We start from the raw sequence: 25836 nt of genomic DNA on the forward strand, positions 1-25836 counted from the left end.
CAACAGTATTTGGTCTACTGTCCTATTTTCTTTTTGAATGAGGAAGGAAAGGTGATCAAAATTCAGTGGATTTCATCAAGCAAAATGGCCCTTCTAAAAACACCAGGTTCTCTCTTCCTCACTTCAGATAAATCCAGGGTTTTTCTCCTAGTCCTGCCCTAAGGAGACTTTTGGATTGGCAGTGGAAAGTCAACATTATATTGAGGCTAGTTTTCTTTTTCTTCCCTGAAAGAGAGTAAAACATTCTTTTACGATTGCAGTTCAGGATTCAAAGACCTTGCTAAAAAGAAAGTGTGCTCCCTCTCAAGGGCCCTCAGCAGCTCAGTTCTAGTCTGTTTTCTTCCTCTGCTTAGACCACACTTAATTTCTGCTGCTGGATTGCTTATTGTCACCGAGGATCTTATACAGCCTAATCCAGGCCTGGTATTTGTTTTAACCCATGGTCCTGCTTCCACAGGGCAGTGCTAATGCTCAAAGAGCAAGGTAAATACGCATTTAGGCTTCCTTTCCAAGATATTCCAGAACAGAGAGGTGTTCAAGAAGACAGGGAGACTGTTTATTGAGGAAGTCAAACTCCTCCAGAAGACTTTCTGTTGCAGCAATTGCTTTTGCATCAATATTCAATGCAAACACCCTACAGCGTTTCCAAGGGTGTCCTCATGTTAACAACATTGCTGTCCATGGGTGAATTCCCAATTACTTATACCAAGCACTACTTATGTGGAAGATTTTGAAACAAGATGGAACCTGCCTGGAACAACACCCTCATTTTGGCTGCAGGGTGCAGCATCTGTAGCTGGCGCCGGTGCTTGTCTGTCTCTCTCTTTGTTCTTGTGAGTCTGTCTCCTTGGATGCAAAGAGGAAGCTGTTGGTCATACTGAGTTGTCAGTAACTCCAGTTTAAATCCAGAGTAACCCCATTGGGTGCAGGGAAATTAATATGGCTTTGCAGAAGCATAACTTTAGCTCTGTGGCTGAATCAACATCTTTAAAAGTGGTGTAGAAATTGGTGAGGAATCAGTAGAGATAGTCCCAACTTTTCCTTCCAGAAAACTTTGATTTGTTGAAATGCTCCAGTCATAAATACAGAACAAAGGAAGTGAATATATTACAGTGTCCTCATTGTAAAAGGGCAATGGCAGTGCTTTGATAAGCTAGGAGACATGTCATTATTTTAGCGCAATGCCCATCAGAACAAATGCCTACCGTAGCTCTCCAAAAAGTTATTTTTTAACTTCCTTCCTAGGAGATTTGTTAGACTTTGAAGGAGAACATCAAACAAGTGGTAGCATAATTTACCAAGTCCTAGAAAAGTTATATTGGTGAATTGCCTTGCATTGTACTGAGGCAATGGACTAGATGACCTAGTGACCTTTCCCATTTCTAATGTCTATGATTATTGCTGTTATACCTCAGGACACAAAACAGAGACATTTTCTTCCTTTCAGTGTCAAAATGTCACTAATGGCCGTGCTAAATCAGAGCAATTGATCCTTCTGCAGATGTGTTGTGCACTTAGCAAGGCAGCTATAGATGATCAGGCTTTGTTTAGATTTGCTGTTTTCTATTTCTGTAGTGCAAGTGCTCAGTACAAGGGGACTATCAGCCAAGGGGAAGATTTTCTGGTAGGAGATTAAGGATAACTAAGGAAATGGTTGCATGACCTATAAAGAGAGGATCATAAATATTGCAACAATAAAACCAATAGCTCCTTTAGAGTTTAAATAGCTTTTCTTTTCAAACACTTGGAGTAAGTGCCCTTTTCCCAAGGTTTTCTAGCACATACACGTTAAGGTTTCACACAGTTTCACCAAAATATATTGTAACTTCTCAGGGAACTAGCTTTTTATTTTAAATAATCTTTCTTTTTGGAAGCATACCCTCCAAAAAAAGTTTCATCACAGGTAGTTGGAAGTTACTTATCCTTTCCACTAGTAGAGAAGTTTCAGAAAAGCCAGAGCATAACAATAATAAAATAGCTCCTGCTGTGTTGTTTCTTAACCACAACATCACCAAGCAATGCAAGTAGGGACAAACAGGGTTCTGCCCTTTATAACCAAGCAGCAGCACTTACTTTTTCATGCATCCTAGGGGGAACCTCAGGCACAAGGGTTTGCCTCTATAAACCCTCAGTTAGAACATTTATATTCCTCACAATCCCTAGCATGTAAAACCCCAGACCTGCGCTGTTGCAACCCTGCTGTCATAAACAACTGACATTCCTATTCCACATATGCTGGTGGCATGAAAGACACAGCCTTTGTTTCTAATGCTTGGTATAGGATCCAGCTCTGGAGTAAGCAGACTGCTCTCCTGTGCACTCAGTCTTTTTTCTTTTTCCCCCCATTTTCCATGCTGCCATGAGTCTGTAGCCAGCTCAGGAGAAACATAATCCAATGTGTTCCAGCAGCCAGATCTCACAGATGTGTTCCTGTTCCTTTGTTACCCTATGTTCTCACATACATTTAGCTCATATATCTTACCCTTTGGGCACTTTCAAACAAAAGTATCACAGTAGCATCTTGATATTAGTGCTGCATCCTGCAATCAGTTGGCTATTGGTCTGACACAGAGCAATATCCTTGCTAGAAAAGCCACTCCAGTATGGGAAATCAAATAGCTCAAGAAACATGGGTGTTCATTCAACAAGTAGCAGGCATGTGCCAAATCTACCCCCAAGCCCATGCAAAATGCTAATCAGTCCGCAACCCACTGGTGCAACATACTTTTCTTTCTTACACATTGGAAATGTGCAACTCCGAAGCTCTTTTGCTTTAAATAAAGTAAAAAGACAAAGGCCCTCCTGAATAGAGTCAATACATACAAATAAAAATATCCTTAACCTGACCTCCCTGATCCTTCCCTGTGCCACTGGTTGTAAATGCACTGAAATCAGCTCTCATTTTTTATGTTCTAGGTTTCAAGCTCTCTGTAATAGCCACAATCCTCATTATGCAAATGTTGTATTTTTGCCTCTGTACTTTCTGCACAAATTCTTTTGGTTGTGTTTTCCTGGTTATGTGCAATTTCACACGTCCAGTGAAATTTCAGCCTCTATAAAAAAAATTGTCCAGTGTTTATGAAATCATTGCTTTTGGCACTCTCTGTCATCTAGAAGTTGCTGCTTTCTACCCAAGGCAGGCAGGAGGGCTGTTTTATGCCTACAGTTCTCCTACCAGTGACATTTCTAATGTTTTAGAAAAAGAAAATAAAACCTGACACGTCAGATGAAAGGCTGAAGTTGACATTGCAGACAGATAAGCTGGAAAGGGAGAAAGGAGTAGAATTAGAAACATCTATAAAATTCAAGACATTAACACATTATGTGATGAGTTTAGGATACAGCAGCTACCGTGCCCCTAAGTTCTTGTGCAGACACATCCACCTACTCTCTTACTTCCTTATCTTGCTGAAAAGCTCTGCAAATTTGCCCACATTTGGATGCTGAGTGCTGTATGTCATGCTGTGGTTTTCTGTAACCAAACTCCCCAAGCACACATGCCCAGACTAGCTAGAAGGATGAGAAGTGTTGTGCAAAGAATTAGGTAAAGCTGTGCCAGCCTTGCTAGAGGCATAAAGGCTTTACAATTTCATCTACATCCATAGGTTTCTCTTCCAAGTTGGTTCCTACAGTCACTGACTCTACTTTCCCTAAGCCTTGCTTATTAATGAGGATTTCCAAATTTGCATTTCTTCAGCAGGCTAAAGACATGGGACGTAAGTTCTAGAGACACAAAGAGGTCATTCAATCCTGTACTGCTCCCTGGTTTTGCAAGAGCACAGACAAAAGTGTCAAGAAACAAGAGGGTAATATTAAAGTAGCAGAAAAATGAGAGGAAGGACAGTCTTATCGTTCTTTCTTGGAGAACCTCCCTAAAACAAAAAAGAAAAGGCAGAAAGTCATGGTGGTGCTATTGCTATAAAGAAAAAAGCTCAGGATCCACAGAGCCCCGTGATACCCTGAGAAACAAGCTTGGATTAGACAGACTCCTCTTAAACAGTACAAATGCAATTGCTACATGGATTTAAAAAACTGAAAGATGAAGATTTTGTTTACTGCAAATATTTTTTTTTATGTACCCTAATGCCCAAAAGTAAAATAGAGGTTGGGTTTATTCTGAAACATGGTCAGGAATTTTAAAACAGGCTTTTGTACACGCAAACAAAGGAAGCATGGGAAACAAGAGCTTGTGAGTTACTTAAATGTCAAGGATTACATTGTACCAGGTAAAACTGAAATGTAGCACAGGGACTCAGTTTCATAAATTAAATGTCATTGCTGATGGATACAAATTATATAAGAAAGATAGAAAGGAAAACCGAGGTGGCACTTTGTCAGATGCATTTATAGCTGCAGCAAGATACATTTCAGCTGCAAAGTAATTAAAAAAAAAAAAAAAAAAAAAAAAAACCAACAAGCAAAACCAACCAAACAAACAACAAAAACCAAACAACTAAAGTGGAGATCTGTTGCAGCCTACTCCAGCAGCAAGAAAGCAGGAATGAATTAGTCTCTCTTAAGGTGCTCAAAGCCACAAACCACTGAACTTGTGGAGAATTTAGCTGCCCCACATTTCTTTTAACAAATACCACCAAACATTGACCAAAGAAGTTCACCAGTTACACAGAAATCTGCTCTATTCAAAACAGTACAGGTTCTTGACAAATAAATGAGAAAAATACCCCCAACCCAGGAAATGTAGCAGAGAAATTATAAGTGACACCATGAAACAATCCCTAAATGTAACACAGTAAAGAGTTTATTTGTTTGACTTAGAAAAGGTCTCCCACATAATTAACTGGACACATGTACATTAAATATATAAACACATACCAAAAGAAACACAGAAGGCACACATTCCGCCAAGTGGCTCTTTCTGAACCACTAACAACTGCAGGCCAGAAGGAGAGAGCCATGAGCCCCAGCTTTGTTACTTTCTGTCCAAAACCAGCACCACAGCTGTAGGCCCCATGGTGCTCCACACAGACCAGCCAAAGAGGGAGAGATCCAGAGGATAGGCGTCCTCTTGGGATTGTACAGGGTCAGGATACAGGTGCCAAAGAGAACTAATCTGGCTCTTTTGAGTAGCAACAGAACAACAATTCCCATCTTTCCCACCCTCTCAGGAGGTTGGTGACTCGATTACACGAGGGGACATCTTGGGCAAGCACCAACTGACAGCTTATTGGAAGACTGCTGTACCCCTTCAACCTCTGCTGGCAGACTTCCAACACAATTCCAGAACACTGCTGTTTGCCCCTGTGACTCCCAGCACCATCAACCACATTTTATCTGGAGAGCAAGAGAGCTTCATTTTACAGGTCACAGCCCCAGGTTTCTCATCAAGAACCACAATTAGCAAAAACTAGTCAAAATAAATGTGTTCACCTCACACAGACTCTTTTCCGTTGCCATAGGAGCAGGTAAATAGCCCAAGTTCAGCAGATTTTATCTTCAGGGAAGAACTAGATCCACCAGAGCCTGAAACCTCCACCCTGGATCAACAAGGCTGTGTGCCTCCTCAGAGTAATGTTGAGTTTAAGGAGCAGATTTATATCATACAAAAAAGCAAGTTTGTTCTCTCAAATTAAGTAATTAAGCAGTGTGTGATAATTCTACTAGCCCCTGGAGTCAAGGCATGAGACTGACTTCCATGGAAAGAATTTGAAAACAAGTGAACATTACCTTTCAGGATCTGATGTGGCAACAAAGAAGACAAGCAGACAAGAGACTTTCTCTGGAAAGGATATCCTGTTAGTTGACAGGTTAAAGAAAAGAGCTCTGACATCCACCATAGGGAAGAGAAAGTAAAGCACACTAATGCGTAAGTGCAGAAGCAAAGGAAGGACAAGCAAAATCAGCCTCTTGGACTATTTGTGAAGTCACTTCACTCAAGATGAAGCAACAAGGAGATAAAGGACTTCCTGGAAAACCTGACCATATATACCAACATAGTGCTAATTAGTTAATTAACCTATTGCACAATTTAAAAAATAAATATTTTAAAAGCCTGGGAGGAAAAGGAAGCACCAGATGACACTGTTCTTTACAGAACAAAAAGTGGAACAACATCCGCCTAATAAATTTATACCTGAACTTCGCTAACAAAGTGAAATAAATACAAAGAGAGAGAAAAGTCAAAATCAAACCACTTTTAAGAATCCTGCAAATACAGTGAGTAGCTTTAGACACATGAGCTACACACACACAGCCAACAGGATAACTCAGCTATCAAGTCACTTCTACATCCAAGTGGTGGCGTCATTTCCAACACCTCCTTTTTTCCCCATTACAGGAACAATTTTATGAAACACTGCTCATAATGTGAGCTGACAAACCCAGCTGTAAAACTACAGCTCATTCCCAGAAGGCTATATAGAATATATTATATAGAGTAGCAAGCATTTAACCCATGGAATAAGGATGAGTATGTTTAACAGAGGGCACAATACCTTTGGTATTTTAGCATCTCAAGACATTCTGCAGGGTAAATAGAGTAAAACTGACCTGTTTGCCATTCAAATTAAATATACTTCAAGGAAAGGCAATTAATCAATCAGTGAATCAATCAATTGCATTTTATCATCAATTACCGACAGCTGTTTGAGTGTAACAACCTCTACTGCAACCCAGCACCTGAAAGAGTCTTTCAATCAGCTGCTTCTGTGCTGGGAGTGCATCAATTGCCTTTGCTGTGAATTTGTTGTGTAGCTAAAAACCGAGATGGTTTCTCTAAACAAAAAGCCTAAACCTGTGGTCTTCTGATGCTTAAATTTTTTTTTTTTTTTTTTTTTTTGGCAAGTAGGCATGTTAGTTTTCAGGTCTCTTCTAATAACTAGGATCTAATTTTTTTTAGGTATCACAACAGGATTTACTTATGACAGCAGGATATGTAATTTAAATGGCAAGAAAGCAAAGTGAAATGTCAATCTGCCCACTGTAGAGACAAAAACAATCTGTTTATCCACTCTGTTAGTGAGCAGAACTGGAAAAGGGATAGTGAACAAGAGGACAGAAATGCCAGTCAGATCCCACAGTAGCTATGAGGAAATCATCAAGGAAACCATTAAAACAGCCTGACAACAGGGGTTTTTTTGTACCATGCATTGAATTTAGGGTTTGTTACCACAGAACACTTTGGAGGCCAAAGGAAAAAAAGGAGTTTTAGAAAGGGACTAAGTGAATTCCTTAAGGCCAGGTCCAGAAGGAACTGCCAGAAAGCTGAGAAAACCCATAGACTGCTGGAATGGTGTCAGAGAAAGACCTTTGTATACACAAGCCTTATATTTTATGCTTCTGTGATCACCTATTACAAGCTATTCTCAGAAGCAGAACAGCAGATCAGATGGCCTTTGGTCTGATTGCACACAATGCTTCTTATGGATCAAAGCTCTCAATTTTAGCATGATTTAGATTCTGGAAAGGTTAACTTAAAAAAAAAAAAAAGGACATTTGAAAAGCTTGCATGCCTCCTCTGCTTCTTCTTTCAACCCTCAAAGATGTGCTCCTTAATCATTCAGTTTCCATGAATGGTAAAAGTATTGCTGAATTAGAAACGGTGAGGATTTCATCACAGCCACTGAAGCCTCTGTTATTGCTCCCCGATCCTGCCCAGGCCCCTTATCAGGCATTTCTCCTGACCCAGTCTCAAGTGTATGTTAAATATTGCTCTATATTCCATTTTTCCTCTTTGCCACGTTCTTACTAAATCACTTTGTTCGACTGCTACATTATGACCTGAAACAGTTCTGATACTGCTTTGTAGGCTACAGTTAGCTAAACCCTTCTCTCAGTCCACTCATTTCTGCGTGGGCAAGTGACAACAGGAATCTACAGGAAGACTCCTTATGGACAAAGGATTGCTCCAGTGTCTGTAAACATCCTTATTTCATCCAGAATTTGCCACTTTAATTGGATTCAGCCTTACAGCCAGTCAGATCAATACATTTTTGCAGTGCAGTAGAGTAAACAATGCAACACAGTGATTCCAAGTCTGCAGCTAGACAGACCGAAGTAGCAGCACAAGTAAGTCAAAAAATCTCCTGCATTTCTCTGGGCACAGAGTGAGGTCTGAGACCAGTCATCACAGTTGTTTTTATATACAAAATATGTGTACACATAGACACATGGACTAATACATTCATCACTAACCCTCATTTAAGGGACCGACTATCCAAAGTCTGCTCATCACCCAGTAAATGTGCTTTAGCTGGGAGTGCCAGATGCATCCAGGACCCGCAGTGGCTTTACAGATCACTGCATGAGGATATGGCTGTAGGTTCAAAATCAATCAAGAAGTTTCTGTTCCAGCTTGAGATTCAGTCTTTAGTTCTCCAGACAATCTTTCCCAATCAAGATAACACACAGGTAGATTGTTTGTTTTTATCGCTCGTAGTAGAGTTTGGATTCAGGTTACCTGGAAGGACAAGAAGTTAAAGTAGTATTAATGTTAAGTAAATAAGCCCTGGATAAAATTTGGACCCATGCTTCACTCTCATTTTTTACTATACACCTTGTGTTAGACCTACATTATTCTGCACTCTCTCATGGCTTTTTTTCTGCTGCAGTGAAATGAAGAAATATTAAAATAAGAGCAAATAGATTATATTGTAGAGCAAACCACTGGAGAAGTATTTCTAGGCTTTGGCTTGTACTCAGTCGAGCTTCATTAGGTCCCAGCTGGCACACTGATAAATAGTCTGGTCATGTCTTGGGTGGGAAGTCTTCCAAAGACTGAGGTATGGAAAAAAACCCCGAAAACCCAAGGACATCTCATCCATTTGAAACCCACACACATTCTCAGTAGAGGTTTCTTTTTCCATGTCTTGTTTCAAATATCTCTAGTGCCAGTGTTTCCACCACTGCCTTTGCAAGACAAATCCAAAGGTCTCTCACTGAAGTGGCACAGTATGCTGCCTCCATTTTCTATAATCCTAGTTTGTTTCACTGCTTACTCTATGAATTTCTTCTGCTCCCAGTACCTGTACCTTTCAATGCTTCCATCATTACAGCCAGATGTTGATATGGTTGCCCCAGCATATCTGTTTCAAGCACTGTACAAAACTGTATTCAGGGGCTTTTGCAAGTAAGGGAGCTTATCTGTGCTCTGAAGTCAGCAAAGCTTGCATGACTCTGGCCCAGGGCAGCAGGGACTGAGAGGGGCTGCTATGTGGCTTGGAATCACTCTGATCACAGGCAGGCCCTGCTCATGTACTCATACAGAAGGAAGGCACAGTGCCTCTCCCAAGCACTTGAAGCCAGATGCCAGTTCAGAGTGAAAACTGCCACAGCTCATGGTGACATGCTACTGAGAAGTCTCAGCCTTACTAAGTTTAGGGAGCATTCAACCCAAGCACTGCCTCTGAACTGGGCTTGAAGTAAATAATTTTTAATGTCACTCTTTTGCTTGTGGGTATTTGATCAATGCTGCCCTTACCTGTAGATGATGGGGGAGAGAAGAGCTCTCCTTTCTCCCCCTCATTCTCTCCACTTCCACACTGCATCTTCTTGATGTTCACTGGGAGGTTGCACTGCACCCTGCCCTCACTTCTGTGGCTGCTCTGTGTGCTACTGCCTCCTCCCCACATCTCCCTGTGGCATTTCATGCTACCTGTCCCTCTCTGACACATCCTGCATGTTAATATTATCATTACTCATATTTCCTCCCCACCCCTCTTTCCTTCCCTGTCTGTATCACATTCAAGACCTTCATGCTTTTTTTGAAAGATGTCTGTGCTTCTCTGCTTAATCTCCCAGCCCTTTTATTCTTATCACTTTCTACTCTTGTCTTCTGACCTTTTTCTACATATCTCACTACAGTTAGAGCAAACACCCTCCTTGTATGTACCTGTGGCTGCTGCTCTCTCCACAGAGAGCAACAGACACAACTTTCCCAGGCATTGTCCTGGGGAAGGCTGTGAGAAGACCAGAGAAAAGAATGATAAACAATTCTTATCTTCACTTGCTGCACCTGTTGTTGTGAACATGTGGAATGTGTTGCGGAGATTTGTTTACCAAAGGGTGATTTCTTAATTGGCCAATGGTGATGGTGTTTCGGATTCAAAGGACCAATTAGGTCAAACTGTATTGGACTGTCTGTAAGGGTGATGAGTTTCTTAACAAGTATGATCAGCCTTTGCAATCATGGAGTCAATGCTAATTATTACCTGGCTGGGGACCTGGTGCTACGACAAGTACCCAACATTTCCCTCTTTCTCTTTAGAAAAGAGGCTGAAAATTCCAGTTACCACTCTTCCATGATCTAACTTTGGCTGAAAAATGCTGGTGATAACTAAGCAGCTATTTCAATGCCATCGCAGTACCGAGTGTAAATCCCATTTCTTGTTGCAAGAAGCACACAAAACTGAAACACAAAATCCTTCTACTAAGTGTATGTATTTATGTATTTTGCAACATGAGAAATAAAGTCGATGCATGGAGCACCTCAGGACAGCAGACCCTTGGGAACAAGCCCACTTTGCTTCCTTCAAAGGAGAACAGTAACCAAAAAGTCTGTGCCTTCTGAAGGCACATGGCTTTCAGACTTTTGCAGTTTCCCAGTAACTGCACACAGAAGTCACCGTCTCTGCTGACCACAGTCTGCCCAGCATCAACTTAAAATTAACAAGATTCTGGCCAGGTTCAGAGCTGCTCTTGTGTTCCTCAGTGGGCAACAGTGAAATCCAAGAGTTCTGTTAATTTCATGATGTGGTTTGAGAAAACCTTTGAAGCTAAGTAGGACTTGCCATGTGCTAGGACAACATATCAGGGTGTTAATTCAGATGCTTAGTTTGGGACATTACTTTCTATCTGGAGCCCTTGTATTTTCCAGACTCCTAATTCTGACTCATAGGAATCCTCTACTAGCCTGTAAAAACTGCATCAGATTTTCAGACTCCATCACAGCACACACTTCCATCATTTTTCTTCCCAGTTCAGATTCTCTTCTTCACCATTTGCTCCTACAAGAGTGAATCTGACTTTCAGCCTGCTTGAATAATGTCTTTCAGCTACTCTATGAGCTACTCGGGTGTGGATCTGGTCTCTCCATGCATTTGCAAGGTGGAATGTGTCTCCATGGTGCTAGAGAATTAATAGTGACTTTGGAGGATGTGTGCAGAGGCAGGCCCATGGGGCTTAAGTGTGCTGTTTAATCTTTACAAAAGCTAAGGGCAGCTATTTCAAACCGTGAAGCTCTGAATAATTGCATCCTAACCTGCCTGCATATGAAGTACCTTCTCCTTCATTTCCACTTCTTACCTGCCTTCTGTCATCCAGAATATCACAGCACCAGTTTTCACTAGCTTTGCTCAAAGATATCTTAAACTTGTAAAACTAAGTCAACCCTAAAGTTACCCAGGAACAAAGTGCCTCCTATCTTTATACTGAGGCTGGAACTCTATTCCATGGGTGTCTTTAAGAATTTTTTATTAAATCCTTTTCTGTTTCTCATGAGTCTCCATCTATTTAATATGTCCTCTACCATCTCTGTTCACATGCCACTTTGGGACTATTAGACTAGAGGATTTTTCTCTCACAAGAAAGTGATTTAATTCAAAAGCAACACACAATCCATGATCTTCCTTCAGCCTTTGATGACACCAGATGGACAAAGTCTACTTACACCATACTTCAAGAGCTATGTAGTCTCCTACTTTCACCATGAACAGGCATTCTCAATTTGCCAATAAACCAAAAATACTAGCAAGGACTCACTAGAAAGGTTTATCAGATCAGAAAAATGACAGGGGAAGACTGGTTTGCTGGACCTCAGCACCTTCCCTGGGCCTGTTCTCAATTCTTCCTTCTCCCTTATTGAAAGAGTCCACAGGAAGTAACAGTGGCAATAAATAAAACCTGAACATAATAGCATGGTAATGTATTTGTGGAAATGGTCTAGACCAAGCATCAGACTGTCTGGCACAGATCCACTGTGTTAGGAGGAACAGGGACATCCCTGCTGCCGGGATGGTGCAATGCCCCAGCAGGGTGCAGCACCCCACTGTCCAGCCAAAGACATCAACCTCTCGTGCCTTAAGCTGGGCCTGATTTCATCAGGACATTGTGGGAATGCCAGGCTGGCTGCTTTGAAACAGGTGACAGCGAGAATCTCTGATACTGCAAAGTGCTGATGAATCAGAGATGACACAATTCTCTCCTTCTGTCACTAGAGGGTAGTGCGAGCACTCAGGTCCATTCCTGTAAGTGGAAATGTCCATACATCTCCCCACAGGTCCTCACTGATTTTGCTTTTCCTGGCTTTGAGGAAGGGGCCCACCAGCACATAAAGTCTGTGCTCAAGACCTGCTTGGAGAGAGGACCTCTTTAGATCCAGGTTTACTTCTGCCTCCTCAAATGCCAAATGCAGATTCTAAAATGGGTCTACTGCAGTCTTAATTCTATTTCTTGTTCCTATTTCTTGTGTTCATTTGGCATTTTGAGCCTATCCTTCATTTAGGCACAAATATTTCCAGGAACCTAATTAATCGTTGTTGTTGACTGTCCCAATACCCTACTTTTCTTCTTGGTCCCAGGAGAACATCTCTCCGTTTCACATCGTGGTAACTGCAAAGGAATTCAGTCTCTCTACATCTGCATTTTGCATTCAGCAGAGCACAGAATGGTCTCTGGCCAGACAAGAGGAGGAGGAATTTTCTCCTTGCAGTTAGTTTATTTTCCCGATGGTGCAGGATGTATTGACACCCAACACAACTCACTGAGAGGAAGACAACCAGGCTGAATAGTTCAAAGATTTACTTCAATCTCAAAAACATGTAAAATGTTGGGAAGTTCGCTATGAACCCATAACCTGTTAGAACTCTTTATCATTTGTGTCTTCAACTGACTGAAGCCTTGGAAGCATTTAGTGAGAATATTAATCATGCATTAGCAAAGAAAGAAAAGTTGAGATCTAGTGATCTACTTCTTTGTAGCTTCTATTTTCATGACCTTCTCCCCCATTTCAAAAGCTGGTAAAGGAGCAAATTAAAAAGACTTGTACCCTTTCCTCCACTCCTTGTCCCCTCACCTCAACATAAACATGTTTTCCTCTCTTCTCCACCAGGAATTTGTCACAGGAAATACACCTGCCTAAACTCTAATGAGGAAAGGAGGGATTACACTGAAAGTCTCTTGGTGGCCTGCTAGCCACTACAACAGAGTACACAGTGCTGCTGTTTATTAGGCAAATGCACTTCATGAACTGAGCACTGTTTTACACAAGGCAATGTTTACCTTCTTCTCCCTTTACTGCTCAAAAGTACAAGAAGCATCCACATGAGAAGTACCAACCTTACAGTAAGACTGCCATTAAATTGCTTTCAACTTATATTGCCTATATCTTTTAATACAACTTCTACCCTTTGTTCTCACTCATTTTGTTTCAAAGCAAATCAGAGGATCTACTCACAAGTGCCTATAGTGAGTATGGTTGCATCAATCAGCCAAGCTCAGAACAAGGAACACAGAAAGCAGAGTATGCTGGTAAAAGGTTTTACCTGAGTTGCCTCCAGTGCTCCGAACACTAGCATGGCCAACGCTGAGCCTCTCATATTCCAGTTTCATGTTCCCAAGGTCTTCTCCTGAATGTCCTTCACTTGCAAAAGAATTGGCCTCAATGCTTGAGCCTGGAGACCGCTTGGCCTTGCGACTGAAAAGCCCACTGGCAAACCGTTTTCCTTGCTTTGCATTGCTCTGTGCATCTTCTTTCTTTATGTCACGAATAGACTCTCTGGATTTGGATTTATTTTTCAGGTCCATGTGGAGCCGGGACAACAGTTTCTGGGGGCTCCGATTCAGCTTGTTCAAGTTCTCCAGAGGTGGATCTATTTCTGGGAACACTTGCTCCAATGTGACTAAGTCATTGAGGAACTGATTTAACCGTTTCTTTGACTCACTTGTTTCCTCCTTTTCCATGTTTCCCTGATTGTCTTGCCTGTGCCGTGAAGCCCAGAGCATCATATCACCACGGGTTGCCCCTGCTACTAAACCATACTTTGGGTTAATGAACTTCCTAGCCACAGTGGAGGAATGAAAACCTGGCTTCCCAGCTCCAAGGAGGAATGGGTTAGCAATACCCAGTTCCTTATATAAATTAACTTCCTCTGAGATGGCGTAGAGCTCACGAAACTCAATGTCAAACATCTCCACGTGCTGTCCTGTCAAGACTAGCAGGATGTTTCTGTCAATGTGGGATGAAGTCCACGTGAAGCTAAGAGGAGGAAACAGAACCGACATTAGATTCTGGGGTGCATACTTGACCCAGCCCACCTAACAAAACCTAAGTCACTACAGTGGAATATGTAGCATTATGCCATTTGCCCTCATGTCCTTGGCCAGATGGGCCCCATAAATACATGACACAACATTATTTTTTTTCCTTAGACATGTAGACCAGTAGACTTTGGGAGAAAAGGCCCTGAAACTCTGAAGGACCCTTTTAAAAAAGCAGCACTGAATCAAAAGGAAGAGTCTCCGGACTGAAAACCTCACTGAAGAGAACTGAGTACAGGGACTGGTGGGGAGTTCTTGCAGACCCCTTCCTGATGCAGTGTGGAACTGTCTCTAGCCCTCTGAAAAGGTCTGCCAGCATGGGTATGTTCCATTTTCTGAAGAAGAGCTCTATGCCACCTTCTCTGTTGTCCCACTCCAGTTTCTACAGATGCCACACAGACTACAGAAGCTGGGATGACATGTGAAGAAGACTCTCAAGCAAAGTCATGACCATTCCTTAAGTAAATGCCTTAATGTGCCTTAAACAAGAGTAACCCACCTGTATGATCCAGTGGCCACCTTTTCACCATCCACCATCAGGAATCGGGATGCCAGCGTGCCTCTGATCTTCCCTGATGGCATGTAGAACCCAACTCCTGTCACAGAGCGTATGCGGATATTCTAACAGGGAGGTGAAAAGACAAAATGTCACAATAAATAGGACAGAAAGTTAGATAATTGCCATTTCCAAGTCTTAAGATGTCACTCACATTGTCTCACTAGTTCTGGGACTACAGCTCATTTTGTATCAGCCACCAGAAGGGCTGCAAAAGGAAAGCATAGTGCTGTAAGTCCTGTTGTCATCCCCTGTCTACACACGTCACTCCTCTCAATGAGTTTATAGCTGTCCAAGGGGTCAGCATTATCAAAACCCTGCCTGCTGTCTTCAGATATTCACTTTAACCACTGGCAAGACAATGCTTTCAGATAAGTGTCTCTACTAATTTCCTGAATACATCAGTGAAGAAGAATTTCTGAGGATGAGGAAGGGGAATCTTCTCATAAAATGAATGGAAGTAGCTAGAAAAAGAATACTTCTACCCAAACCTCACATCTCACACCCTTTGATCAGCAAACCTACAAATAATGAAACAAAGTACTACCAGATACAGAAAAAACACAAAGTTAAGGTTATGTGATTTTCAACAATAGATGTGTGCCTGTGCATACTATAAGGATATATTTGCACATTGGACTGAGTGTTACTCTGCTCATGGGCCCTGGTTGCACAAAGCTGTACTGCCAAAGTGTCTAACATGAAACATTCCCCCTCCCCTCCCCTCCAACCCAAAAATATTGAATGTCAGTATAAGTTTGGGCAAATTATCTTGTCACTCTGACACACAAATCTAGAAAATTTTCTTCATTCCACGATATTTTTATATAAGGATTCATTAAGAATGAAAAGCTAAGAGGTACTGTGAACTGGAGTCATAAATCCAGGGCTGGGAGTCAGATAGTCGCAGGCATAACTGCAGCTCTGATACTGTTCCTTGTGATGTTCTGGGAAAGTCAATTCACCTTTGTTTCATTCTTCCCCATCTGCAGAGCAGAAGAATCAAGAGGATTTGGCTAATGCTAGCATGGCCTCAGATCCCACAAAGAGCTAAGTCCTACTACTATAAACCTCACTGACAGCTTAAATATTGACAGACTACAGAAATCAGCATGCAGGAATGAGTGATTATAAGAATGCAGATTTCTTTCAAAAGCTGTTTTTCTGAATATAAGTCCTGCCTTTTGAATCCGCTGCTATTTCCCCACTAGAATACAGCAGTGGAAATACAAATTCTGACTAACAGTAACTGATGACAGTAGTGTTTTGCATTCAGCTGTTGCTTGATCTGTCTGGAGTCCTGTGTGGGCATTAGCTAATTAATGCTCCCTACACTGCTGAAAGTATTATTACCCCATTTTAAAGATGAGGAGTCTAAGACAGAAAAAGATGAAGTGGCTTGCCCAAGGCCTAGCAGTGAGTCATACATATGGGATGCTGAAGACAGGTTGGGTAGAGCACAGGAGAAATGGTGCCCTTTCCAGTAATTAAAATAACATTTGAATTTGACTGGCTGATCACCTGAAATGTTTTTTTTTCCTTGCTGATTAATGTTGGATGTGGGATTTGCCAAATCATGCTATGCTGACTGCACAAGACAAGAAGTCAGTCAACAGCTCTGACAGGATACATGCTCCTGTGAATCAAGAAGTATCAGCCTGTGCGAGCAGAAAGTTTCCCAGCATATAACAAGTGTGTATCTTATTGTGTTTCTATGTTCTATCACCTTCTTTTAGTGGAAAGAAAGCACACTTGAATTTCTCCAGTAACTGAGCTGTATGTAACACTTAGAAAGGCACAGAGGGGATAGAACTGAACAGCTGAGCACATAAACCTCCTTGAATAAAATAGGTACAAGAGTGCATGAGTACATCTTGAAATGCAGAAAACAAGCACAAAGTCATATAAACATCAAGTCACTTAACGGGTTATTTGTATACAATTTTCTGCCTTGAAGGATCATGGAACATTTGTAGACTGCTAAGTCAAGCTACAGAGGAAGAAAGAGCCTGGTTATGTACTGAAGACTGCATGATAACAAAAGAGGAGAGACAAATACAAATGAGGTAGGATTGCAGGCGTTTTCAGAGGGTACTAGAGTTACAGTAGTAACAAATATTTTGAGTAGAGGACCAGTTAGCTCCAGACAGAAGGACCAGATAGAAGTGACACTTCCAGATCTATATAGTTGCAGAAGCCTGCTTAAGGTTTGTTCTGTAATATCCTGGCTTATGGGAGATGCAGTCTGCATTAAATTTCCATATTTCCTTTCCACAGACTTGCACCACTCCTCATCAGAAGCAGTGACTAACATATTCCTGGCTACAACTAAATATGACTGGTAACAGTCAAGCCTGACAGAGCATCCTAACACAAATAGTAAGGAATTGGTCTTCCTTGCTTTATTGTGGCACTTTTAAACCTCAGTTGAATCTACAGAAAGCTAAATCACACCTAATTTATATAGTTAGTAATGCTGTGACTGACTTGACAGACCTAGGCCATAGTGCTTAAAAACTGGGGCTGAGTAAGGAGAATACACAAGACAGACTCTAAATGGAGGTGCTGTAACTGCTCCCACCAGAGAATCCTACGTGTACCTTCCCTCTTAGAACTGGGAAGTCCTCTGTTTGCCCTGGACAGTTTGGAGCCTTGTAAGCTCCCATTCTCAGAAGGTCACAAGTAGTCTAGAAGAATTCTGTAGCAGACCATTAAAAAACCAACAGTACTACTTCACATCACATTCTGCTCCTCCCTCATCTCAAGTAGGACTCAATGACAAAAACCATAAAATACTGAAATGAAATTCCAAAAGTTTCTTAGGCAGAAGCTTTTTAGATTTTCTGAAGTGAAAGGAGAAAGTTCTTACATGTTAGGCAAATGAATGTAAAAATTAATGTGAAGGTGCACTTCCTGCAGATAAATTATTCCGTGAGCTTGCTTTGAACTCTAGGAGAATTCTCTGTCTTTGGGCAGGAGTGTCTGTTATTGTGGTCAGGGTTAACAGAAACATGAGAACAAAAAACTTATCTAAAAACTGGTGAGAACATTCACCCTCAGGTCCTGAAAAAAGAGGAATTTCTGAGGGGCTATGAATTTAGTGTCTATGAAAACTCTGATTCACTGTGATCTCTGTAGAGCACTCTTGTGTCAAACAGAAGTCTGATAAACCATGTCCTGTAGGCTCAGGAAGCCATGTGACTCACACACACAAGACATGCTCCTATGAACAACCCATGAACATTCTGATGATAGAATTTAAATACATTTCTGATGAGCTCTGGCCTTCAGACAAAAATTGAGGTTTTCTCATCTCATGCATGGAGTTGGTTAAGAACTCTTACTCTTTGCAGGGTGAGGTACTGTCTTCCTATAGCAGTTTCCCTCCCATGAGATTGTCAGCAGATAATGATACCTTGCCATCTCTACAAAAATAATACAATTTTGTGAAAATGTCCATCACTGTACATAGAAAAAGGGCAAAACCCAGTGTTAACAGTAAATCTCCCTGTATTAGGACTGTTGAAGTATTCACTTTGCATTGGATGAACAGGGCAACGGGACCAAAAGGGCAGAAAATACAGAACAAAGTAAGTATCTGGTGGTGACAGAAGACAGAATAAACATTGTGACCCTATGGTTCACGGCAGTGCATCATCTCTCTCCCCCTGGGATCAGAACTTGTCTCTAAACCTTACGAGTTGTATCTCATGTGGCTGCAACTTCCTGAGGGGAAAAAAAAACATCCTTTGTACCTCACACAAGCATTCCAAAGGAGAGATCAGCAGAAGGGCAGGAGAGTATGCAATTCCTTTGCTGGCAAACTATGTCTGCTGAAAACTGTGAAAAAATCTTCTAGAATAAAGCAAAATGATAATTCAAAAAGGAGATAATATTTTCCCTGTTGCTAAAAATCTGTAGAAGAAACCCAGACATCAAAGCAGATGTCAGGAGAAAGATGGCTGATAAGAAATGGGTGAATGATAGAGTTTACTCAACAATTTCAGTATCTTTTATGATCAAACAACGTGGGACAAAGTGATTCTGCCTGAACAATACCAGAAGCCCAGCTTCCTTTCTTGCTTTAAATCTGAATCTTCAACCCTTGGCACATTACATCAAAGAGGAAGGGCTAGGGGGAGTTCTCAGGGGGAAACCTTAACCTTGCTGGAGCTTCCTTGGGTATCCAAAGCCTGTTGTCAGGGAAATCCCAACATGATGGTTTCTGCTACACTGACCCAAGCAGCAGCATAGGCACATCCAAAGCAGCTTCGGGTGAGATACTAAGAGAACATCCTCCTTGAGAGGCAAATTACTTGTTTCCCCATTCCACGAAGAATCTCCCTGGTCATTCCATAGAACCATATAGAGGTATTAACTGCATTGACCTTATCAAGACTAACAAAAACCTCAGCCATACTGGAAAAAAAAGATAACCTTCAGGGGAATTTAACTTCCAGTATGAGATACCTGGGAAAAGAGGAGGAAAATTTGAAGCACAGAAATCTGCAGGCTGAAGCTTTGCAGAATAGTGAACAACTGGGTCAAAAGATGTTAAAAATTTCTTCTCAGTGGACTTCCTTCAACTCAGCTTTGTACTATCTTTAAGTACTATCTTTAGCTGAAGGTGTCTAAAGGAAAACGCAGCATGGGCTGCCATGAAAGAATGGAATCACAGAAGGGACACAAATGTTTTCTCCTTCTTTTGATTGCATCAGTTCAAACTGCATCTCCTTAGAGAGACCCATACAACTAGACTGCTGCAGGACCTAGGCATTTTTGTAGAACATCACTGGGATCACTGGTTTAGGAGTGTCAAGCCTGTGTAGAAGGATAAGAGGATGAGCAGAAGGGGACTGCTTTAGAGACAGAGAAAACAGACTGAAAGGAACTCACCTCTCTCAACACACCTCTTTCTAAACTATCAGGACATCTTTTCATTCACTCTGTCCAGGAGATAAAATATTGTAGTACTGAAGACATCATTGCTGTACATGATGAAACAGTAAGAAAAGTACTGGGAAACCGGTACCAGAGCAGATGGAACTGCTGCTGTGATTTCACAGTTATGTACCAAAGAGACACAAACCTAGGACACACAATACCACTGGCACTTGAAACATGTCTGTTATAATGAGGTCTGTGTCTTGCTTTCAAAGACACCAGAAGGAAGGAAATTCCACCACTGTTTTGGAGAAAAATGAGAAAAGTTCTCAGCTGGATGTCTTTTTTGATGAAACTCAGAACAGTGTGGTAGTTCACAGGAGAACTCTTCAGATATATGCAGGTAATTTTCATCCAGATTTAAAATGGTTCTCCTAAAATGATTAATATGAGACTCTATAATCTTCAGAGCTTTTTGAGTTTTGGTTCTGTTTTGGGGTTTTTTTAACCATTAATTGAGTGTTTAAGGAAAATACACCCCTGCTCCAGGAAAAAAGCACTTTTTTGTACTGCCACTGCACAGAACAATTGGATCACAAAGAGAGATGAGTCTGGTATCCCATAGGTTGCTTCAACTTAGCAGCTTTTTTCAGGATTTAGAACAAATCTGTAGTAGCAACCGTGACTAAAAAGATGGGGTGGGGTGGGAGGGGGGAAGGAAGGAATACAATACTAACAAGAAACACAAGAATTATTTCAGTCTGTATGCAATGGAGTGAGATCCCTCTGAGGCTGCTTCTGCCAACCAAGCTAGACTGACTACTCTGCTGTGCTGCATGCACTGTATGAAGGCACACTCTGGTATGAGACTGGGCAGAAGCTGTGGTCCTCAATCCCTTACATTTTCCTTTAAGTCCTCCTAGAGGAGGACTACAAGCTCATTCACTCTCAGATGACCACTGCTGGGTAGGAAAGTCTTGATTTCACAGAGTATATGTGTCCTGTAAGAGGGATCCATGAAGACAACTCAAAGAGCTGCTTGGGACTGTAGTTTGAATCCTTACATAGAAGAGCTATAGGAATTTTCTCTGCCAATTTTCTCCCCAGACAGGAATTTTTAAGTCACAAGAGCCAGGGAACTACACAGATCCCTGTCTTGGGTGAAAGACAAAAAAATCCAAATCTTTCCTTTTTCTTTCTTTCTGTGTTATTAAGCCACGCTGCTATCCCTCTGTGTTCCATCACTTTACGTGGTGAATGACTTGTAGGCAGGAAGAGATGTGTTTGCTGGTCCAAGCAAGTTCCAAGATTCACTACAACTGTGAAAGGTCAATGACCTGCAGGAGATAATGGTTTAGTACTGAATACTTTACCCTGATCTGCAAGTCATTGAGGTCAAGGCATCTGCACATTTCCAGGAAGAGCTTCACACCCTCCTCATCTAGGATGATATAGACTGGGATCCAGCGCTTATATGCTGCATCAACAATATCGCGGAAGATGTCCCGGTCCGTAAATACATCCATGACCACTGCAATAATCTGGAAACAAGAAAATGGTAGACAGACAACTGAATAAATATTAGGAACTGAAAGGAAGGCCCTTCCCACTGGTGCAAAATAAAGAAGAGCATTGATACCAGATAATGGAGGAGAAGCCTCCATAGGGAGACAAAAGTACAGGGGTGCACATGCCCAAGCACTAGCAATAATTGTAATTTTATGGGTTAGCTGCTGTACTTTGGAAGGAACTTAGTAAATGTCTATGAGAGTTCTCCTTCCACATGAAAATTACTTATTTTAGGAGCCTGAGAAATGCCAAAGCCAAATACCTAGTTTTTCCTCTGTATTGAGAAACTTCCATTGTCTTTGTAAGGACTCACTAAATGAAGAAGAACACTGAAAAGAGATTGAAAAAAAAGACTCAAAACACAACTTTAACACTTAACCTGAAAGTGTCTAATGGAAGAATGAATGTGCAGAGGAATCAGGGCCTGCATCCTCAGCCATGATGCACAGTGTAGATAACAAGAATTCTATTTTCCTTTTTTTTTTCCCCCAAATCCCTGTGAAAACTCTGCTCTCAGGGCTTGCTTCCCAAGAAAGATTTATTGAGCTCAAACATAAATACTTCATGTTTCTCAGAAAGGGATGGAAAGTATTCATGATTTGGAGGCAAAATGATCATTCCCTCCCTTTGCATGTATTGTTTTTCTGGTATAAAACTAATCCTTCTTTCCAGGCATAGATTTTACATTAAAACAAAAGGTTTCACTGAAGTGAGAGACAAGCCTGAACATTTATAGGATGACTAACAATAAAATCAAGAAGGTTATGGGTAACTTTAATGCTGAGCTTACGGAAAGGGAGAGAAAGACAAAACATGTATCTTTTACACCATTAGAAATACCAATTAATTTTTCTGCCTGAGTTATTCTTCCCAACATTTTAAAGGTTATCAATGGAGGAAAGTACTATTTTTCTAGTTTCTCTGCATAACATCAGCATGCCAGGTCAGAGCTGCCATGCTGACAGTATGCTGGGAATAGAGTTGTCTAAATTTTAATTTCCCGGGTGCTGGGGATCACAGCAATAAGCCCATCTGGGCTGGGGATGCCATATACAGGTGTGAATGGAGCTACTAAATCACACTGTAGGACTTTCTTCACTTGATGCTTGGAAAAGGTGCAGCTTTCTTGCAGGAGCCCCCTAAAAAAGGGGGAATAATTCTCCCCCTTGTTCAAGGGCCTCTTTCCTGTGAAAAATGCCCTTGTACAAATGGCTTTTGGGAAAGTGATGCCACAGTAAACATCCTCCACTGCATCTGCTGAAGCTCTGCTGAGTCCCTGCTTGTACGGCCAACAACAACCAACACATCTGCTCTGTCAGGCTCCTTCTGTCAACAGTGCTTACACCAGCTTCCCTTTGTTAGAGAAAGAAAAAAGAACTGACATTTTATTTATGCTCATCATTAACACGCAAGTTCCTGCTAGAGGTGGATTATGCTGCAGCTATATCATACTAAATCCCACAGTAACTTCTACTGGGCAGGAATGTAACAGGAATGTTACCAGAATCTGTAAAAATTAAAATACAGTGAACCTGTGCCACCTTGTTTCTGAACAACTCCACAAACAGGAAAATCATAATTAAAGGCATGAACAGTTCATGTATTAACTCAGGCCTGTTATGCTCCCTCCCCCCTCACACACAGAGGTATGGATGAGCTATTTAGGAGAAAGGATGCCAAATAATATTCATTTGAAGTAAGAACATTCACATAGAGAATGGATAGCAGAAGCAGGAACATCTTTTGTCTCCATCCCCACCATTTGCAATGAGTGTAATGATTGAAGAAATTACACCCCATCCTGGACAAACCATTAATTTTCAGTACTGGCTTTGCAATGTGAAGGGATGGCTCCCTCCAGGCTGTGGGGCTTGGGTCAGTTCAGGCTTCTTTCCAAGACTGAGGACCATTGAGAACAGCAGTCAAAACTTCCCATGGGCAATGCCTGTTGTGTTTGCCATCTCAATCCCTGTCACAGCTGGTGATCTGTCAAGATCACCTAGGAGTGTTCCCAACCACAGCAAGTCAGAGCATGAGTGTCAACCCCTGCAAGAGATTTTCCCCATTTCTCTTTCAATCCTGTGGATAATGAACTTATCTGTAGGGCCAATAGGTGTGCCTAGCTCTTCACAGGAATTTTAAGATTGGCAAGTTAATGCTTGCTAATCCCATTGCAGCTAGGTAGCTTAATTAACATATGTTTGTAAAATACTGATGATAAACCACCCACAGACATGTGCCACATATTAGCAGTACCTGTTTAGACCCCCTCCTCAGAAAAAAACAAACCAAACAATCCCCTACTCTCATTTGCTGATTAAAAAGCTGCTACCTGGAGACTTTTATGCCAGGGCCATCTCAGCTGAACACAATAGCCATAGTTATCTGTGAAAAGGACCATTAAACACTCAAATGGCTGTTAAACATGAAACCAGCTTCGGGCTGGGAGGGGCACAGTTTGTCCAGTTAGTGAAAAATAAAAATCTACAAAGGAATTAATTATTTCTAGGTACCAGGCACAGCTATTAAAACAATCAAACTTTCCCAGTTCTTGAACGGTCTATAGAAGCATTTGTAGCCGTGCAAAGAGGAGGTGAAGTTGCTCTACATCAGAGTGTAAGGATTTTACAACTTCTAAGTGACCGATCACACCAGTCACTGAACAGAATTACAGGGTGTGCACAATTTCTGAGAGCAAGGAGCTGAGAACATCACCCACTAGATTAATGCCTCTGGAAAGTTTTCACTGTTTCCCGACAGATTCAGTTTGAACAAGTCTGCAAAAGTGATGCATATAGTGTGTGCTGGCAGAGGGGAACAGGCGCAGAAGGAAATGACTGCTGAATTACAAAGCAGGAAAAACCAGAAAGCTGCAAAACTAAACGCAGGAATGAAGTTGCTTACACTGTTCCCCCCTTTACCCAAGGGTTGTGTCAGCTCTGACGAGATCTTTTCCTGGGTGGTCTTCCCCGGGAACTTCACCCACATCCGGGGTGGGTGATGAAAAACCTCGTGATTGCCCCCACCTGTTCAAAGCAAGCTCTTGTAGCATCATGGCCGGTTTGCTTCCTTGCCAGAGGTGCCCTGTCACCACCAGCAGTCATTTCCAGGGAAAGATAAACGGGAGGAGCAGCCGCATATTTTGTGCATTTGGTCTACTTGCAGCTCAGGCTGGACGGTGTTGAGACCACAAAAAATAAACCCAAAAAACACCATTCCGCAAACGAACACGCTGCCCTGTCTTTAACTAGGGATACCTGCACACAGCAGGTAGGGGTGGCTGTAACAACATCACGACCTGTCTTCCTCTGAACCCGGGAATGAGGCCGGGACAGGACAACGCGAACTACGGGTTCAGAATCCCAACTGAGGGGACGTGGAGGGGGTGTGCAGAGGTTTAACCCCATCTCAGGCATCAGCTTTGGCAAAGCGTAACATGACTGGCAACGAGGCACAGGGAAAGCCCTGCCTGGTGGACGCCGACCACTGCATGGCCAGCGCGCTCCTGCTTCGGAGCGAGAGCAGCCCGGCCGCGGCGGCTCTCGCCCACCTTCCACCCCATGCCCCGAGCCAGACCCTCGGCCCGGGAGAGGGCGAGCAAGGCTGGCCCGTCGAGGGCCGGGCCGTACCTTCTGCGCCTGCTGGATCATCTCCCGCACCACCTCCTTCAGGTGCGGCGCGCTCTCCTCCTTGCGCGGGTGCGTGAAGAGGGACACCCGGCTGATGCCGCGGTAGAACGTCTTGTCGGTCCAGCCCAAGTCCAGCGGGGGCACCTCGGTGTCCGAGCACTCGGGCCAGTAGGCCAGCGAGAGGGTCTCGCCGCCGGGCCCCCGCGCCACCTTGCCAACCTCCCGGGGGTCGTCGTAGCCCCGCCAGCCGCCCCGCAGGTCCTGCAGCTCCCGGCCGGAGAGGAAATCGCGGAGCTGCTCCTTCCTCAGCGCCTCCCGGTACGCGGCCTCGCCGCGGGTCACCAGCGCCTCCAGGGCTCGGCGCTGCTCCTCGCTGTAGTAGAAGCGGGCCTGGGCCTCTGTCACCTTCTCGTTGACGTGCAGCTCGTCCAGCAGGAGCACCTGGGACTCCGCCATGCCGCCGGCACCCCCAGCGCAACGCCGGCCGGGAGCGAGGGCAGGAGGCTGCGGCGGGAGGGAGAGGCAGGGCCGCGGCCGCCTCACCTGCCTTGCCCGAGCCCGCCCCGACGGGTGGGGCGGCCGCTCCCCCGGGCCCTGGGGACATGGCTGTCCCCGGCGCCCGGCCCCTCTCCCGGACTCCTGGCCCTCGGGAACGGGGGTACGAGAACAATTTCTGCGAAAAGGAGAACAACCTGACCTAAGAGATGTAGGATGCGATGCGAGATAAAGCGAAGAGACTGGTTATGTGGCGGCCTAAACCAGCTTCGAGGGATGTGGGATAGAAATCCTTAACTAACTTGTGAAATTGTAGCCTAAGAGTGAACTTGGTGCACTGAAATGGGAAAACTGCACCTCTGAGGGAAGACCCTCACCCACTGAATGCATAAATTTGGAATACACTGTGCCTTTAAACTGAGGTGGGGAAGG

General features: G+C 42.8%; 1 protein-coding gene across 1 annotated transcript; it reads right to left on the reverse strand.

Annotated features, from left to right (window-relative positions):
- Positions 1 to 4737: 4737 nt before the first annotated feature.
- FAM83F (family with sequence similarity 83 member F) lies at positions 4738 to 25464 on the reverse strand. Its single transcript, XM_030262963.4, has 5 exons — positions 24910 to 25464; positions 21085 to 21252; positions 14771 to 14892; positions 13497 to 14209; positions 4738 to 8416 (listed from the first exon to the last, which is right to left on the reverse strand). Exons 1-5 carry the CDS (start codon positions 25363 to 25365, stop codon positions 8352 to 8354), a joined length of 1524 nt encoding a protein of 507 aa, XP_030118823.2. The 5' UTR covers positions 25366 to 25464; the 3' UTR covers positions 4738 to 8351.
- Positions 25465 to 25836: the final 372 nt, after the last annotated feature.

The sequence above is a fragment of the Taeniopygia guttata genome, chromosome 1A (assembly GCF_048771995.1).
Source record: "Taeniopygia guttata chromosome 1A, bTaeGut7.mat, whole genome shotgun sequence".
NCBI classification, from domain to species: domain Eukaryota; kingdom Metazoa; phylum Chordata; class Aves; order Passeriformes; family Estrildidae; genus Taeniopygia; species Taeniopygia guttata.

What these genes read in the sequence shown, in the direction of transcription:
- FAM83F (XM_030262963.4), bottom strand. Translation starts at nt 25,365, where the DNA reads ATGGCGGAGTCCCAGGTGCTCCTGCTGGACGAGCTGCACGTCAACGAG. An exon ending in TGATCCAGCAGGCGCAGAAG is followed by an intron (nt 21,253 to 24,909) that starts GTACGGCCCGGC and finishes TCTTGTTTCCAG; the next exon opens with ATTATTGCAGTGGTCATGGA. An exon ending in GTGGCCACTGGATCATACAG is followed by an intron (nt 14,210 to 14,770) that starts GTGGGTTACTCT and finishes TCCTCCTCTTAG; the next exon opens with CTTCACGTGGACTTCATCCC.